Below are 17650 nucleotides of genomic sequence, written 5' to 3'. Positions count from 1 at the left end.
AGGTTTTATTGCTCCTCCTTAGAAAAGCCAGCTGATGCAGCTAGAAACAAGCCAGGATATTTACTGTCAGAGGGCTCAGCAAGTAGAGGTGGAGGGAAGTTCAAACAGAACACAGCAAAGATGCATTGCTGAGCAGAATTTAAGCCAGCAGCATGAGCCAAGTGAACCAGAACCTTTCCCCGCATAAGAACACCACAGCGCTTGCACTGCCTCACATTCCTCACCCGGCATTACAGATCATGGCAGTCACCTCAAGATCTGCCGGTCTGAGCCAGGCTGGTGTGTGTGGCACCCCCGGCCAGAGGCAATAACCACACCTCAACTCCATTTCTGGTTTTGCTGCTTCAGTTGTGCTGGGTGCCTGCTCTTGTCTCAGCGGTGAGAGGAAAGAAGCAGATGCACCTACTCGCAGTAGACAGACCTTGTATGAGCCCACTTTTTTCTAACTCAAGAGACTCCTACTCCCTGCAGGTCACTGCAGTCTCTGCCGCACTTCAGATACAGAGGGACACATAAGAGGAAATTTCTCTGAAAAAAATCAAACATACTGGCACCTGGGACAGATCAGTTAATGCTGACCATAAATAGCAGGTGAAGTACTATGGGGAAGGGAATTTGCAGAGAGTTTCTGAATTTGTTACACAAATTTGTTACAATTTTGGCTCACTAAGAGGTTTCCTCTCCTGCCTGGCTCTGCGCAACAGCCATCTCGTGCATTTCAGGGCTAGGAAGGACACTGAAGAACACCAAGGTTCATTTTATCTCAGCTTATCCTGTTAGATGAGAGATGCCCTTTCCCACTCTCGGCCCCTGTGCCTGTTTCAAGTTGTTTTCAGTCTTTTTCCAAGTAATTTTGGAGCAACCTGTGTGCCGTTTAAGACCGAAGCTGCGAAACCCATTTGATACAGACAGTGGTACTGGTGTTGGCTGAGAAGCAGTGGTCAATGTGGCACATGCTTTGGTTAACCAAAAAACCAAAAAAGCTATAAAACAGATCTGTCACTAAATTCAATACCCTCAGCCTCTAAAAAACCAGTATGTGATACACACTTGGTTTTGCATTTCAAAGCACTGCATCGAATTAATTACACTTTAAAGAGACAATTGAAGAAGCCAGGCACAGAACAATATCTGAAATAGAAGAATTTTATGTAGACCATTCAGTGTTAAAAACCAGAGAATCAAACATCAGTTCAAATTAAAGAGCAGTTTCAAACAGAAGACATTTGATTAAAAGTTTCTTTTAACATTTAGAAATTTAAATACATTTACCTAAAGATGGTTAACCCCCATCTCTATGTTACTATACAATAGCTTAAAGCTACTTTTAAATGCTAGTTCTATGTTAATGTGAAATTCCAGAACTGCATTCTTATTTTTTTTTAATGTAAATTGATTATTAAACGGGGTGGCTCTGTACTTCCTCCCACCCCAAAATACACGTTAAAAATTGGAGCTTTACAATGTCTTGAATAATATTTTTCAAATGAGTAATTTGGAATAATTTCTGACAGTTCTATAGGAGGTATTTTGTACAGTTTGGAGAGCAACTCCATATAAAGTTCTATTGCAACTGAGCATTCACAGTATGCCACAGTCCATACATATTACTACATATACATATCAGGTTTGTAAACATCGGAAGAATACACAGAACATAGTACCACAATCCTCTGGTACCGCCGAAAGGAAGATGAGGTAACATTCATATAATCTCAAAAGTCCACAGAGGTCCTGACTGAGTAGTTAAAACAGCTGCCAACGCTTCCGTTCCATAGTATGTGGTTAAGGCTTTCTACTTTACGGTCTGCTAAGGCTGGATTCATTAGCTCTCAGTATCCCGACTGCATCTTTAACAGCGTGGTATATGACATTCTTCACCTGGGGGGGAAGAAAAGGCATTCAGTTTTACAAGGAAACAGTGTGGTTAGGGTCAGGTTGGAAGACTGACAGAAAACACCCGCACAACTTGCCAGCTTTCCCACTTCCCCACACCCTGTGCAGCTCTCCTTTCAGTTTAAAGACGCTTATCTGCACAACCTTCACATAAATCACTAATTGTGAAAACAAGGTTCAAATTCTAACAGGATATAAACTGCAGCCCTGTACCTGAGGAGAGCATTGCAAGCTCAGCTAGAGGGAAAACAAAAGACATGGAAGAAGAAAACATTTCAAAAGAATCTCAGAAGCTTCAGAAGGCTTCCTCAAAACTGCTAAAAAACTGTAATAAATCAAAAACCTTCGGAAATTCCTCTTCAAGATCCAATGCATTAAAGCCGATCTGAACATGAGAGCGCAGCTTGGGGTGTGTGGACACGCCCCTCATGGGTTTGGTGAGGGTTGTTTCTGGGGTTTTGGTGGTTTGGGTTGGTTTTTATTTTTGAAAGGGTTAAGAGGGGCAGGGTTTATCTGGAACATCGGTAAGTTACCTGCAATTTATCTTCATGGTTCGTATGCGTATGTGACAGATACCTAAATTCCTGAGTAAGCCAGAAGCAGTGTTTGACATGCTCTGGGGATACAAAGTCTTCCGCAACTTTAATACAACTGTACAAATTATGAACCTAGAGAGAACAAACAAGCGTTAGGCATGTGCTCGGAAGTCTGCCCGAGTGGCCAGGCTGTAACAGCCTCCCCGGTCCTTGCCTGGTGTGGAGCTCCTGCTGGAATGAAAACTACATCTCCTAGAAACTGTACAATAGCCCAGCCTTGAACTCCATACTCTTGATGAAGGCGTTTTCTTAGCGATCGGTCCAAGTACCAACTCTGATCGTGAATGGGATCGTGATCTACAGGGTTCTCTTGACCTTGTTCTTCCGCAACCTGGAAAGACACAAGACAACAGGTATTAGAATATACTGGTCTTACTGGGCAATCAAGATGGATCTGTGGTATTGCGTATGCACGCATGCCAGAGAGAGTGACTTGCACCATGCGTTCAGGTGTAAGAGTTATACAAGGAAAGGTTTGGATTCTTATTCAGTCTTTTGTTTGTCAAGGCTGCGTCATTTCTCAGTCCCTCTTGCTTCACCGACGCATTGCAAATGCGGATATAGGAAATGCAAGTAAACCCAATTTACAGTAAGAAGAAACAGAAGAGTTAAGTGACTCGTGTGTTCTCAGCGGGAACCACTGTGATATATGGGATCAATACTCTTAGGCTACTATAGCTTGTAACTGGAAGAAACTACTGGGTGGAATTCAGCAGATGCCTGCCCTAAGGCCAGCAGTAGTCAGTGTGCTCACTGACCAAAACAGAGGATGCGAAACAGGTTTTGGGGAGATACGAGGCTGGGAGGCAGCAACAAGCACTTTAGAAGAGAAATTTGAGGGCTGCAGGGAAAGAATTGCTGCAAAAAGTTCCAGTATAAATCCAATGTGCTGTGCCAGTCATTTACACCCAGGACCGTAGCCCAAAAATTCATTTAGGAGGAGATAAAAACAGGTTGGTTCTACTCCAGGAGAAGCTGCTGAAAGCCTCACACCTGCAGGCAAGTATGCTACAAGGGACCAAGAAAAGGTGAGAGACAGATGTGAAAACTCAAAATGCCATCACTTATCACATTCAGTATCATGTTTTATCAAGTGTAAGATTTGCTCTTTGTTAATACGAAACACAGATCTGCTGCAGCCTCTCTAAGCCTCTGCCCAAGACAGCAGTCAGGCTGACGAGGCCAACGGTTGTTCAGATCATCCCATTTATCCTTTTAAACATCAACACATTAGCTCTTTCCACTTTTAGAGCACCAAAGAAGTTCCAGAATTAAGACTACCAAGAACTCTGGACCATCTGTGGTGAATTTAAGTAGTGAAACAAGCCCTTTTGGGTGTAGTATCACATCTCTACTAAACCTTTAACTCCCATGAAAACATCACCCAAAATACCTGATGCTTTTCCCTTAATACAAACCTCATAAAGGTATGGAAAAAGAAAAAAAGGTAGGAAAAGGGAGAAAACAAGAAAGAACTTTAGGCACCACATATTGCTCTAACATTTCCCAAGAACATCTCTCATGCTGCTTTTAAGAAGGATTGAGTTTAATCTTAAACTGTGTTTTTGCTTAAATCTAAACCAGCTATTTGTTGGTTCCTTACATAACATCATGACTTGTGCTATAAGACGTGTAGGCAAAAGCAGCGTATCGACATCCAGGGTAACTTCAAGCTTCAACTTGCTACCCTCCTCAGGTCCTACAAGATCCACGGCACACAAGAAGTTTTGTCTCAGATACAACTCAAGTACATTTGTTTCCAAAACAACTGGGATAGAAAGGAGGAGAAAAGTCCAAGGATACCTATTTGCAAGCCTACACAGACAGATCAGTTTTTAAGATACAATGACTTACTTTTTTAAGGAATTCCCGAATCTTCTCTGTATCTTTAGCAGCATAAATGTGCCACAGAGCTCCAGGTTTTTCTCGACTTTCAGTAAAACGCTTAATTGTCAATTCATCAGAATCACCATCTTGTATGGTTTTAAGCACTTCTGTCGAGCGTAAACACAAGCAGTTACACAAAAGGAACTTCCCTCCAACCACAGAAATAACCTCCCCAGAACACAAGAACGACTTTACCTTCTTCTTGATCAGCCTGGCCTTTGGGGATGCCCACATAAACCATAACATTAGCTGCATCAGACACATCTAAATGGAGGTTTGTTGTGCCGTATTTTCTATCCTCTGGTGTTATTAAGCCTGGGGGGAAAAAAAAGTAACAGATACATTAGTAAGACAAACAGAAACCTTATGCCACTCTCAGCAGCACTATCTGAAAAGACCAGGGAGCTTTTACTTTTGTCAGCAAATGATTCCCGTACAGCAATGAATGTATTTTTATATCCAGGACCTTGCCCCATCTTGTTTGTGTCTTCCCAAGCGATCAGTTTACAGGCTGACACATTGATCCGTATCTATACCTAGCCTGTATGATATATAAAAGTCACATTTAAGTCCTGCTACAAGAGGGTTTTGATAGCAGTTTAGAATAAAGCGCACTCAGAAACAGTCTCTTTTTCACTCTTAAAAGGCAGCTGCTACAGTATTTACTAGCCACAATCTCTTTACTGGCCATGATCACGCTTAGTTTTAAACGCCTTTTGAGTGACAGCAGATGAACTAGCCATGGACAGAACTGCTCAAGAAGATATTAAAAAGTAAATGATACAGCCCCAAAAGGCGACATAACAAAAAGGATACACCCAGAAGTAGCAAAACAACAAATACATGTGGCCAGCTATAAGCTGCGTGTACACATGTGGAGCAAGTTGATTGGAAGACTGGGAATAAATATTGGCTTGAAACTACCTGGACAAAAAACATTTAATAAAAATCATATAGTGCTCTGGACATCACTGATACATATAAGTGAGCCAAAGTTAGGTTTTCAGATCAATGGGATTAATCAAATTGTCTACAATGGCAAGGATTCATTTCATTCACAGTAAATTTTAATTTGAATGTGCGGTCAACATGACCTTTAGAGCAAAAAACTCCTTACCATACGCGTTGTACATCTTCGGGCCTAAATCGGGTCGTACAAAATAGTTGGGAAGCCGAGAAGCAAGGTTGAGCTTGCCGCCTCTCCTAGTGTATTCTGGCAATGGAATATTTTTCATCAAATCGTCAAACCTAAAGTAATACAGCAAAAATTTAGTGTTAGGAAACGATAAAAACAAAAAAAAGACTAAGACTGCAACAAAAGCTTTCTGCAGTCAAGAAACTGTACTCCTTCCCCTAGGGTGTTTACTGGACACCGTGAAAACGAACAAAATGAGCAAGACACAGGAATATAGCAGATCAGTGAATTTAACTGCTCTGGAGTAATGCTATTTCCTGTGTAATCATCTCAACTAATATCAAATAGAGTAAGTCAGAATACTTAAAAACATTTGGCTAAAAAAAATAAGCTTCAACTGAACTTTAGATTTCAGAATGACTCAGGCTTTTAGGATGTTTCCAAAGTTCAACCAATCATTAGCAATTTTAGGTGCTCGCTTTACTTGGCAACAAATACAATGAACTACATACATTTTTATCATAAAAACTTGTTTAGCATTTCCAGCTATGTCAGGCACCTCTGAGAAACAAAATCGTTCACGTGTGACCAACTGCTGCTCAAAGCTGAAGCAGGGATCAAAACGTAACACTATTCCCACATTCCATTATTTTTGGGGGTGTACCACACAAACGATGAACAGTTTCTTTGTAAATCCATACCGAGAAGGCATCATGTCTCTGAAGTCTTCTCCTGGAGGCCAGTCTTTAAGCTTCAACACCATTGGCTCTCCTTCTTCTGTTCTCAAGCGACCTATTGTCAAATATTAACAAGTCTGAGTTTAATAGTTGTACAACTCAAAATCCAAAGAATCAAGACAAGGAAATCCTTATCTTAGTATAAAATCATGTTAATTCCACAACTATTTATGTAGAACCAAAGACATACAAGTTCATCTAACACCACAGTTGGGTATTACTGACGTGACAAACGTGTCACGATCGGAGATTTCAGACTAGCCAAGTAGCTTTTATCAGCTCCCCTGCCCAAGCACTTCCTACAACTTAGCTCAGGCAACTGTTTTGTTTTTGAGGCTAAAGTAGCTGACAATAAAGCCAAATCTTTTCAAAGATCAACTAACAGAAAAGAAAGGTGTAAGTGAGCCTTCCAGCTTCCACTCGTCTTGTCCCAAGTACCAAATTCCATAAGTTTGCATCACGTAAACAGGTAAGTAGAACTCCAGATGCCATGGCAAGCATTAATTCTCCTGGAACAAGTTTGTTTTCACCTAGAAGTGAAAATAACGCCAAACCTCACGCTTACCTCCCTCTAAACCCATTTTTCTACAAAATAACTTTAGTTCCTTCGGAACAAAAGGCACCTGCAAGTTAAAACAGCAGAACCCAGTTACCTTGTCAGCATCAACTCTACACGTGCTCTTTTATGTTTCGCTCAACTGGGCAAAAAAGGTGACAAGCGAACCTACTTGCTAGGATGATCCCAAACTTTCTCACAATGCTTCCCCAAAAGACTAAAGGCAGCCAAACATACTCCTCCATGGAGTCTGTTTCTGGAGGAAAGTCCTCCATGGGGCTGACAGTTTCCACCCAGTCCACCATCCCCCGCAAGCGTACATGGTGAGAATACATTGCAGACACATTGTCCAGGATGCAGAAAAACCCTGGAACATCTTTTACACTGCTTAAGGATGACAAGTTTGTGCTAGGGCAAAATTATTGCTGCTATTTTACCTATTGGAATAAAAATTCACATTACTTACTTGAAATATCTTCAAATCCATCCCAGAAATCCCCTACAGTAGCTCCAGTGATGATTTCATTGGTCCTGCAGTTAACCAGATCTACTTCCTGTTGGCCAAATTCCTTCCTAAAGGACTCCGGTCTCCAGAGATCGGCATTTAATTTGTGATGCACTCCCGACACCATTACAGGCTATGAAGAAAAATATATTCTGAAGAATTATTAAACATCAAAAATTCTAATTCCAATCAGAATAATGTGTAAAATGTACTGAACATCTGAACACAGGCACTTTGCAAACATATTTTCCGAAACAAATGCTCAGCCTGCCTTACCAGAATTATGCCATGCATTTGATCATTCTTTATTTCAAGCTCTGAGGCAGCTTTTTATACAGAGTTCAGCCATGTATTTAGAAACTGATTTCAAATCGTAAAATACACATCTTTTTATCCAAAGATCTAACAGTGCTCACGTAGTACATTTTATGAAGGTTTAGCATTGCTTATCATTGCAGTAAGTTTGTACCTGCACTTCAAGTAAAGAGCAAAGCACATGAACTGAAAATGGAAAAAGCAGAAAAACTGACATACCTGTCCCTGCTTCCAGCACTCCCTGAAGACATTCCAATTACTTTCATTGTTGGGATCTTGAAGACATAGCAAGCGGTTATCACATAACCAGTAGTGAGGCGTATCAAAGCCCATTATCGTAGGCTTTATAGTCAGCCCTTGAGGTTTCTTAGGCAAGTCTGTAAGGGTTCTATTTTGCACCAGGGAAGCAAAAATGTCATCAAGGATTTTGGGTGTACTCTTGAGTCCGTTGTCTGTCTGATTTAAAGAAAAAAAAGGAAGAACAAAAAAAGTTGGTGCACTTTTCTGTTGCCTTGTCCAGCAGACTTCAAAGACGATGTTTGTCACTCAAAATTTTTCACTTGAGCTCACAGTCATGTAGAGAAACAAAAATATGCAGAACTTTGCTGTCTAGAAACTCACCATTGCTAAATGCCAATGCCATTTCTGACACTTTGTCTACAGCATTCTGGCATAAGAAGTTCTGCTCTGATTTACATTTCAGCAACACTGCAGAAAACCATGAAATACAGCACAGAACAGGATTTTCTTTATATCAAAGAACAGAAATGCATTTTCATCAAAGAACAGAAATGCATTTTCATCAAAGAACAGAAATGCATTTTCATCAAAGAACAGAAATGCATTTTCATCAAAGAACAGAAATGCATTTTCATCAAAGAAGTCTCAAGCCCAATATTTTACCCCACCATTTTGAAGTCATATCTGTAATAGCAAACAAAGCCCAGGAACCTCTGAAGTGAACCAGTCTGCAAACGAGGTATGAGAAAGAGTCACCCACCACAGAATGTTTTTTCCTCCCATCTCTAAGTTCCTTGATGCTTCTTTTTTGAGTCCATTAGGACATGCCAATCGATGCACCCACCAGACGCTTAAGTGAATTAATCTGCTTAGCACTTGGTTCCCAATGCCTCACCAAGCAAGACATGCTGATAGTACCACCAAGCTACTACTCTAGTAAGCACTAACTGGAGCACTGCTACATAGAAACTGAATTAAATTCTTTTTCCCAAATGAAGATAGAATTCTACCTACTGTGACAAACGTCTGTGGTAGTTGTTCACAGGTTTAGAACAGTAGTCTAAGCCTGGTATCAACTCGAACCTGTAAAACAAAATTTTTCATATACCTTTCCTCCAGAAGAGTTCAACAGATTCCGCAAGAAACCTGTGTTATTGTTGCTCACAGGTGTTAATATTGCACTGTTGAATGTCTGCAGGGCTGCAGCAGGCTTGGCTAAACTAGGGAGTGTCTGAAGAGGTTTATTTTCATTCTTTGAAATAGGTATGAGGAGTTTCTCTGAAAAGAAGAAAAGAGTACATCTGAGAATGAAGCAAGGATTAATCCTCTGAACCATGAGAAGTATATGCTTTGGATTTTTATTTTTTTAAGACAAGAAGACACTCCTGTATGCATACACTTATGTATACGTGTGTGTATATATATATATAAAAAAAAAAATCTAAAAAATCTCCTCTCAATACATGCAGATGAAATACTCTTTTCACTTAACTTTCTTCAATACTCCAAAGTTTTTAAAATCACACATTCTAAAAGAAATACATTCTCAAATTGAATTTTCAAGAATACTTGCATCAATGGGATATTAATCCAGTTTTCAAAAAAAAAGAATAGGCTAAGCCTGCCAGGTTTTACTCTAAGTCATTGCCATGGACCAGTTCTGCAGCAGAGGCACTGAACGCCCATCCCAGCAGGCAGATTATATCATTCTCAACACAAGATATTGCTGGGTCTGATCTGTATTCTTCTGACAAACAGCCACAAAGGGTTTGCTCTTCACTGGTTCTGCACATACCTTTGTTTTCTTTATTCACGTTTCCACTTGTCAGATTTGATAACCAACTTAATGAAGGAGAAGTATTTACTGAAGCAGTTTGTTTACTTCCAATCGCTGACTTCAGAGGAGGATCGTGTGTAGTGACTTGCGGACTCAAGACAAAACTGTTATGTTGAAGGCTGGTCCTCTCTCCAGGTACCAAGTTCTGAAAAAACAAAGCAAGAACTTGATTAGACACAAACACACTCTACTCAGAAAGGGGAAGCAAGCAATAACATGTCCAAATTCTTTCTTTTACAAAAAAAAAAAAAAAAGGTTTGGCCCTTCAAAAAATATCTGTCTCCACAAGAGGTCAGCATTGCATCTCAGGATCAGCCAGAGAGGATGATCCAGCAGGATTCGGGATCTCCTGACTTTAAGAGGAGGCAACAGAGTCCGTCACCCCTCAGGACAAGCACAGAAAGCTGAGTTTTTTTCCCAGATACATTGTCTGGGACTACTTTGGGAACCAAATGCAGTTTTAACAGCAGCGCTCTCGCAATTCCAGCGATAGCTGATGTTCAAGCCAGGGCTAAGCTGGTGGTCTAGTTCAGTAGACTAAAACAAATACGTGGTGCTCCTAAATTTTTATTTTAAGACAGCAAAAGTCCATTCACCTGCGAGGTCTAAAATACACGTGCCTATGAGCGCAGCACCGGCCTGGCCAGCACAATCCAAGCACAGGACTACTGTACATCTCCTGTGCAGCTGATTTATCTACTCATTTGGAGATTCTAGGTAACAGACTAACCAGAACTACCGCTTCGGCCTGGGATTCCTGCATGACTGGCTAAATTTCTTCTCTCTGCTCAAATACCTTCCAGTCAAGAAATTATTCTGCACCTGTGTCTGCCTATTGCTACATTCTTTATTTCATTTCTTAATGACTGCTGATGCTTGGTAAAGATTCCAAACATGACATAATATAAAATGCTTCAAACTTTAACAAGCTTATCCTCACACCACCAGTGCAGTATCTCATTTTACAGAAAGAGGGGTACAGATAAATTTCAACGCAGCTGCTTGTCCAGGGTCACAGAGGAAATCTTGAGAAACAGAAGACTGAAGTTAGGTCAGTCATAAGCTAACTTTTGAATCACATAACCATCTTCCTCGCTTTTAACACATCACAATATTTTTCGTCTCTTCTATTGATTACCAGCAGTAAAATCAAGTTCAGTCTGCTTCTTACACTTAAGATAACACACTTATTCTCAAAATAAGTTTATAAATAAGCATACAACAAAATTAAAATTACTTAGCTGATTTCTTGCAAGATGCTGCAAAACTAAGCCATTAATTTGTGCTCTATTTTCAAAAGCAAAAAAACACTACATCCATTTACAAATAAACATACGGTAGGGCTTTGTGGTTTTTTTTGTTGGTTTTGTTTTGGTTTTTTTATTAATATAATGAGCCGCGAACTTTCTACCAGAATTCCCAGAGAAATCAGTGCTGCTCCATACTGCTCTAGCCCTCACAATTTTATTTGTGCTTGGTTCTTTTTATGAATTCCAGTGCTCTTCTACCCTACTTATTCTTTTAGATGCTGCATGTATTACATCTCCAGGACCCAAGGGATAGCCTATGCTTTGCAATCATTCCCACTAGTCTATTCTTAAGACACTTTTCTCTTAAAGGTTCTCTCAATCTAATCCTATTTTTGCTCTAAAAAAATACTCACTGAACATTTTTTCAAGGATAGGTCACTTACAGAGGCAGCAGTGTGTCAAAGGGACATAACGATATTTTCCCCAAAACTTGAAAAAGAACTGAACCAGAAAGATGAACACTGAATACCATTTTTGAACAAAATCCTACATGGTGGGGTTATCAGTAGTGGTCAAGATTGGTATACCTACAAAGTCAATTACCACTGGCTTCCAATATGGGCAGTAAACTAAGGCAAACCTACACTACACAGACATAGTGTGAGACTGTAGCAATACCTGTTTTGAATCCTCCTTCAGAGTTGGCTTTGATAGTGCCTTGAACTGCTTATTTGCACAAGGACAATTTGCCTTTATTCCCCATTTTGTTCTTACGGAGTGAACAATATCACCAACATCATAGAGAGCTGAAGGAAGAGAGTCATTAGTGAGCTCACATGTAATTAGAACATTCAGCATTCAAGAAGACTTTCTAAGAAACTGTGTATGCTATGCAGGTAAACAATAGCTCACAAACACAGTTTGTCATTGAACAAGAAGTTTTCCCTTTGTAAAGGTCAAATAAAACAGTACTAAGTAAAAGGGCTGTTCCAGTCTTTGGACAATAAATACTAAGCTTTTACTAATTCTATTACTAAAAAAACTCCTCACTCAGCACAATATCAACAACATACAGAAGACAGCAAAAGCCTACAGCATGTTTTCATCCCAATCAAATATTTAAAATACCTTTTCCGGGAATTATTTGTGTAGGCATTAGATTCTCTGGTTCATGTACCTGCCCCTTCACACATTTAAACCAGGAGAAAGTATCTGAGTCATCATCTGTAAAACAAAATCATAAAATTGTTTTATTAGTGCATCTTTCATCCTCCCCTGGAAAGCTACCTATTTTGCTATTATTGATATACCAAACCACAGGTCTACAACATGTTCTTTTTCTTGGGAAGGCTTATTGTCTTGTTGTTTAAGCTTGTTATTGACTTCCAAGTTCACAGTACAGGTTTTCTTTCTCCTCTCCCCCCTTTGTTTAAAGCAGCAATAAGCACTCTCACCTTCATGTAAGCTTTTTTTCTTCATCCTGTAACAATCCACACACACGCCAAAGCCACACTTAGAGCAGACCCAATGAAGGTTGAAGATTGTAGTGTCACAGACGTCACACATTTCTCGAACTCCACGAACCGCACGCTTCCAGGCTACCTGTCCTGTGGTAATTGACAGATTAGTCAAAGTATTAGTTTAAACAAAACAAAATATTTGCATGTTAAATAGAGCTATTTAAAACACTTTAGTTATATAAGACTCCGACTTGTTTTTGTATTGGAACTCCAAAAGAAAGCCTTTGCTGTTACAGATTCAGAAAAGTAGGTCCAGAACAGAATCTGAGCAATCAAAACCATTTTGCTTTCTCCTGTGCAGCACCAACTACATCTCTTACTCCTGACATGTATTTGCCCAAGTTAACGTGCACACTGCTGACATCCTCTGAAGTGGAAATTCCACAGCTACCCTAGAAAAAAAATCAAGTTACTACTAGCAAGCTAAGCTTAATGCCTAGTTTGCCACAATCAGCTTGTCCTTGTTGTCTATTCAATAGCACAGTGGGCAAATAGTTCTCTTCCTTTTAGTAGGTTTTCTATACGTTTAATAGGTGTGTATCAGACCTTCTCAGAATGGTGAGTTGTTCTCTGAAGAGCTGACCACTGCTGTTCAAGTTTCTTATGTACACATTATATTCCACCTTTCCTCATCCCAAGTCACTTCTTCAGTTCACTCAAAATATCCCAAAATGTTGACAGTATCTTCCAAAAAGTTACAAGCCCTTGCAGTGCTGCATTATGTACAGATTATTTCAGTCTAATCTTCATTTCTTTATGTCGCCAGCTAGAAAACTAGACTAGACAAAAAGCACGCATCTGCCTCCTCCTACCTCCTTCCACACTTGTAACTTCCCTGAAACTTTTCTGCCCACGTTTCTTAATTTTAAAAGCAAGTTATGAGAGACCATGTCCTAACGTATGCTAAAAAACCCACACTAGGATCCAAGACATCTGTTGCTTTTCTTCTGTATAATGCTTATTAACTATGTATGGAACAAAACTAGAATAGCTTGGCACAATTTGTTCTTAAGCAGGAGGTAAAAATTGTTTGACTACTTGCTTCAAAATTCTTCCAGCAGACAGAGGTCTAAATATCACCAGCTCCATTCTTCTCTGCCTTTTAAAAACATGCACTATATTTACCATTCTCTAGGCCAATCCTCCAATTTCCCCAAAACAGGATGAACAAGTTTTTGTTATCTTTTGCATGTCATTTCATATTTCAGTTTTCCAAATTTTGTCCTTTCTACTTCTCCTATTCTTTTGTTTCCTCTCTGTAGTTTGAGCCTGTCTGCTCTTTCTGCAGGTCTCCTTTTGGCACTTGGTGGCCAAGGAGCAATGTGACCTAACAAGCTGTTCTTTCTACACTGGTCAATCTTTTACTAGACAGGGATAATTTCACTTGTGCTTTTCTACTAATCCTTTAAGGAACTCTCTTTAAGGAAGCTCTCCCAAAGAATTTTCTTCCTCACACTTTGTCTTGTGGCTCTACCTACCAGTCTGGTAACTCACTGGTAAAAGAAAGAAGGGTTGACCCTGAGACATACTGTGGAGTGCAAAAATATTCAAACATAAACGATCCCCTAAAAAGTAGTATCTGAACAAAATATTTTGATATTTTGGAAGGGGTCAGTTTATCAGAGGCAGAATGCTTATGAAAAGGTTATCATTTCAACTGAACTCTGCCAAGAGAAGTTTACTATAACTTCAAACCATGGTGGCAGAGCAATCTACCTTTTTCCTGCACCAACTGAGCAAGCACTCTTTCACTGGATTGTTCAAAGAATAACGAATATCTACACTGTAAATTACTTCTTTTCTACCCAGGGCATTAAAAATATCCTCCATTTTGTGAAATTGAGTTCCCTTACTCTCACTAGCCAGGCTAATAAACAATCAAAGAAAAATTAACGATATTTTGCTCTTTTCAAACCAACTCTAACTCACACGTGTCTTTTTTTAAGCAGAGGATGTTTCTGGTAGGTATGCTAACAAATGCATCCTCTGCTATTAAGAAACACCACACCTCCCCTTTGTTTTATGAACTCCACCCAAGATTTCATCTTTCTGAAAGGATTCCAGTCTGTAGTTCTCACTCTGGCTATTGATACTTTGGCTCCACAGGCCCAAATATGTTCCAGTTCAGGCAAAGAGCAGAGCTTGCAGCTTCCAAGCGAGACCTCACAGCAAGCATTTCTGAAATATCTCAAGTCTTCCCTCCCCTTTTGAAGGGCAGTCAAGCCTGTTCAGTTTTTTTTTCTTCTATTCAAAACCTTGGAGTGACAGTAAACTGATATGATCTTTATATAAAGTCAATACTACCCAAACGCAGAAGACATTGTGTAGACAGTCTTCTAAACTGTACTGCATCTCAGTCATGTACTTATAATCCAAAAAGTAAATATGGTTTTAAGAGTCATTCTACTCCAAGAAGTGATTATGCAAGATCACAGCCTTCCCCATCTGTCTGTTCATGTTTGCTACAGAAAGGTTCTGATGTGGCCAAAAACCTGTGTTCGAGAATGCGAGGTTTGCCCTGTCCGCACTGACGAAGCTCTACACTCAGTTACCCCATCACTAACACCTCCCTGGTCTCCTCCCAGTAGGGCTGTACATACAACCACTTGCAACAGTCCTACTAGAAACTTTCAGGTGGAGGAAAAAGATTTCTTTACTGGCTTGACAGGCAGCATTAGATCCATTATGCAAGAACAACAAAATAGGACCAAAGCAATCTAACAGAGACTGTGCAGTCAAAATGAAAGCTTTATTTCATTTACATCCTAAGAATAGACTGTTGTCAGCTGCCTGCTGTTTGGGGGTTTTTTTGTTGTTGTTGTTTGATTTTATTTTTTTTTACACTTTGTTTCATAACAGATTTACACTCTGCAACAGGAAAAGTAATTTGATAAATTGAGAAAAGTCTTCTGACATAAGGGTAGAATTACTTTTCCCTTTCCCCCTGCCTGTAAGCAGAGAGTTGTTGACACTAGTTCACACTGGATCTTAACCATTACACCTCTCTCTCAGAAGAGAGGGAAACACTGAAGTCTTAGATGACATTTCCAAATGCATGCAATATATATTCACACAGGTCAGAAGCCTAAAGTTCCACATAAAACTATTAAAATACAGATTATTTTAATACAAATTGATCTTACTGTGTGGTTCAATCGTAGACATAACTTCCTTTTCAGATATCACTAGCTGACAAAAGTGGTCTCCGATGTTGGCTAGGATATACTTAGCTGTGTCGAGATCTAGACCCACAACATTTTTTGACAAAGGTAGCCACAAGCTAATAGCCTCAGGGTCATACTTATTTGGAGTTAAGAAACCTTCCTCACGCAGTATTCCATGCTTATTAAACTGCAACCTGTGGAAAGAGGAGGCAAGAGAGGAAAAACCCATCACCTCAAATGTTTTATTAGCTGACATTCATTCCAATGAGTCAATGCCTGAACTGTAAACATGGATACTGTACATCAATCAGTTTAATTCTTAATGGTTGCAACAGACATGGGTAAACATACTGGTCGTTAGCGTTAAGCATGCTTAATGTACTGCTTGTTTAAAAAAAGACAACTCAAAACATCAGGTTTTTTCTGGTAAGGCAGATTTCTTAACTGAAGATTTTTTTTTTATTCACACAAAACAAAATCAGGTTAACAATTTTTAAAATGCATCAGCATTAAGGATCATATCTAGAGGAGGGAATATTAAGAATTTAATCTAGAACTACGTGCAACTCACAAGAGAAGTTAGAACACCTTAAATATAGAATATATTTCAGTAACAATTATTTTGAAAGTAGCTGCCAAAAAAAAAAATTAAGCAAAATTTGAGTAATATATTCTTGAGTGATTCCAAGCAGGTGAAAGAATGAGATCTGTATTGTTAGCAGTTTATTAAATAAAAAAACATCAAGAGTTCTGCTCATGTTTTCAGGAACCTTTCTACTAAACGCTATAAAGAGAAGTTGACCTCTCATGACATGTGCTCACTATAGTGTTAAGTGTGGCAAGAAAACCCTTGCTGGCAAGTGGTATCACCAGACAACACCATCTTCAGATTTTGCAGATTTCACATACAATAAAAAGGGACAGTTCCATCAGGTTCAAGTTCTAAACTGAAGGATTCAACTACTTTGAACTGCACTGCAAATCTCAATTTTTACCCTGAGAAGACAAATTAGCATAGTCTGTTGTTACTCTGGTTTCACACATTTTCGAATGTTTCAATTAATGTCAGATTATCCCAAGATTATAGTAAAATCTCTAATCTGAGGTTAAATAACAGATTAGTAACACTTTTTTTTTTTTAAACCTTTAGCTGCAAAACGTGCAAGGGGGACAGTGTGGCAGTGGAAGAATAAACCTCAAGAAACAAATGAAAGAGTAGAAGAGTATTCTTCTTTTTCCCCATGATCTTTGTAACCTTTCTGCTTTCAGTTTTCTGTCTTCAAAAGGTCTTCGGGCCTATAGTTTCTTTTTATTCTACCTGGAGACTCAAAAGAAAGTAATTCCTCTGAAAATCAAACGGAAAACTGAGAATAACTAAGCTTCCCATCTCCCTTGTGATAACTAGTATTTTTGCTTTTTCTCTCTAAAAATCACAAGCATTACCATCTTCCCATAAAACAGTCCATGCCTCAAAGCTTAAATGGGTGTGGGGGGAAATAAAAAGCAGCATGCAACAACATCTGGACACAAGATCTGACAGTGCGTGGAAAAAAATGTACACAACTTGAAAACAAAGGAAAGGACATGGTAAAAAACAGCCAGACACTGCAGTTGGACAACATCCACCCTGAGCTTACAGATAGGCTTCAAATAACAGTTTAACATCCTTTTTGAAAGTGTTCCTCCTCATGGTGTCTTAAGAACTAAAGAGATAAAACTTCAAAAGACTTTGACTGTTCGAATCAGGTTCTGGGTGGGTGTAGGTGAGCAGTAAAGGATCTGAAGCCGCAGGTTAGGTTTGGAAAAGCAATCACCACTCAGCAGTCACTGAGTTTTCCTTAAGGTTGCCACCTTTCTGACCCTCCTTGAAACCTAGTGAGTGTACTGATTAAACGTTTCTATCGCAAATTTAAAGAAGTGGCACAAACTCTCAAGTGTAAAGTGCAACAAAGAACTGAGCAACACAATGTAAATTATTATTTTGCCCATCACTATTCCACAACTCCTGCTGA

General features: G+C 39.4%; 1 protein-coding gene across 1 annotated transcript in view; it reads right to left on the bottom strand.

The window, feature by feature from the left end:
• Nucleotides 1–1132: 1132 nt before the first annotated feature.
• The window catches only part of KDM3A (lysine (K)-specific demethylase 3A), a 31351-nt gene continuing 14833 nt past the window's right edge, over nt 1133–17650 (bottom strand). The window contains exons 11-25 of the mRNA XM_009695957.1: nt 15618–15832; nt 12409–12561; nt 12083–12178; nt 11633–11760; nt 9663–9849; nt 8976–9145; nt 7847–8083; nt 7274–7445; nt 6216–6306; nt 5497–5627; nt 4575–4694; nt 4347–4486; nt 2647–2823; nt 2430–2564; nt 1133–1881 (exon numbers count right to left, since the gene is read on the bottom strand). Of these exons, the coding sequence (XP_009694259.1) occupies nt 1801–1881; nt 2430–2564; nt 2647–2823; nt 4347–4486; nt 4575–4694; nt 5497–5627; nt 6216–6306; nt 7274–7445; nt 7847–8083; nt 8976–9145; nt 9663–9849; nt 11633–11760; nt 12083–12178; nt 12409–12561; nt 15618–15832 (2233 nt within the window). The 3' untranslated portion in view covers nt 1133–1800. The remainder of the gene's footprint in view (nt 1882–2429; nt 2565–2646; nt 2824–4346; nt 4487–4574; nt 4695–5496; nt 5628–6215; nt 6307–7273; nt 7446–7846; nt 8084–8975; nt 9146–9662; nt 9850–11632; nt 11761–12082; nt 12179–12408; nt 12562–15617; nt 15833–17650) is intronic.

The sequence above is a fragment of the Cariama cristata genome, unplaced genomic scaffold, assembly GCF_000690535.1.
Source record: "Cariama cristata isolate BGI_N322 unplaced genomic scaffold, ASM69053v1 scaffold9352, whole genome shotgun sequence".
NCBI classification, from domain to species: Eukaryota; Metazoa; Chordata; class Aves; order Cariamiformes; family Cariamidae; genus Cariama; species Cariama cristata.
The sequence above is the reverse complement of the archived record's forward strand: the minus strand, read 5'-3'. Positions and strand labels throughout refer to the sequence as shown.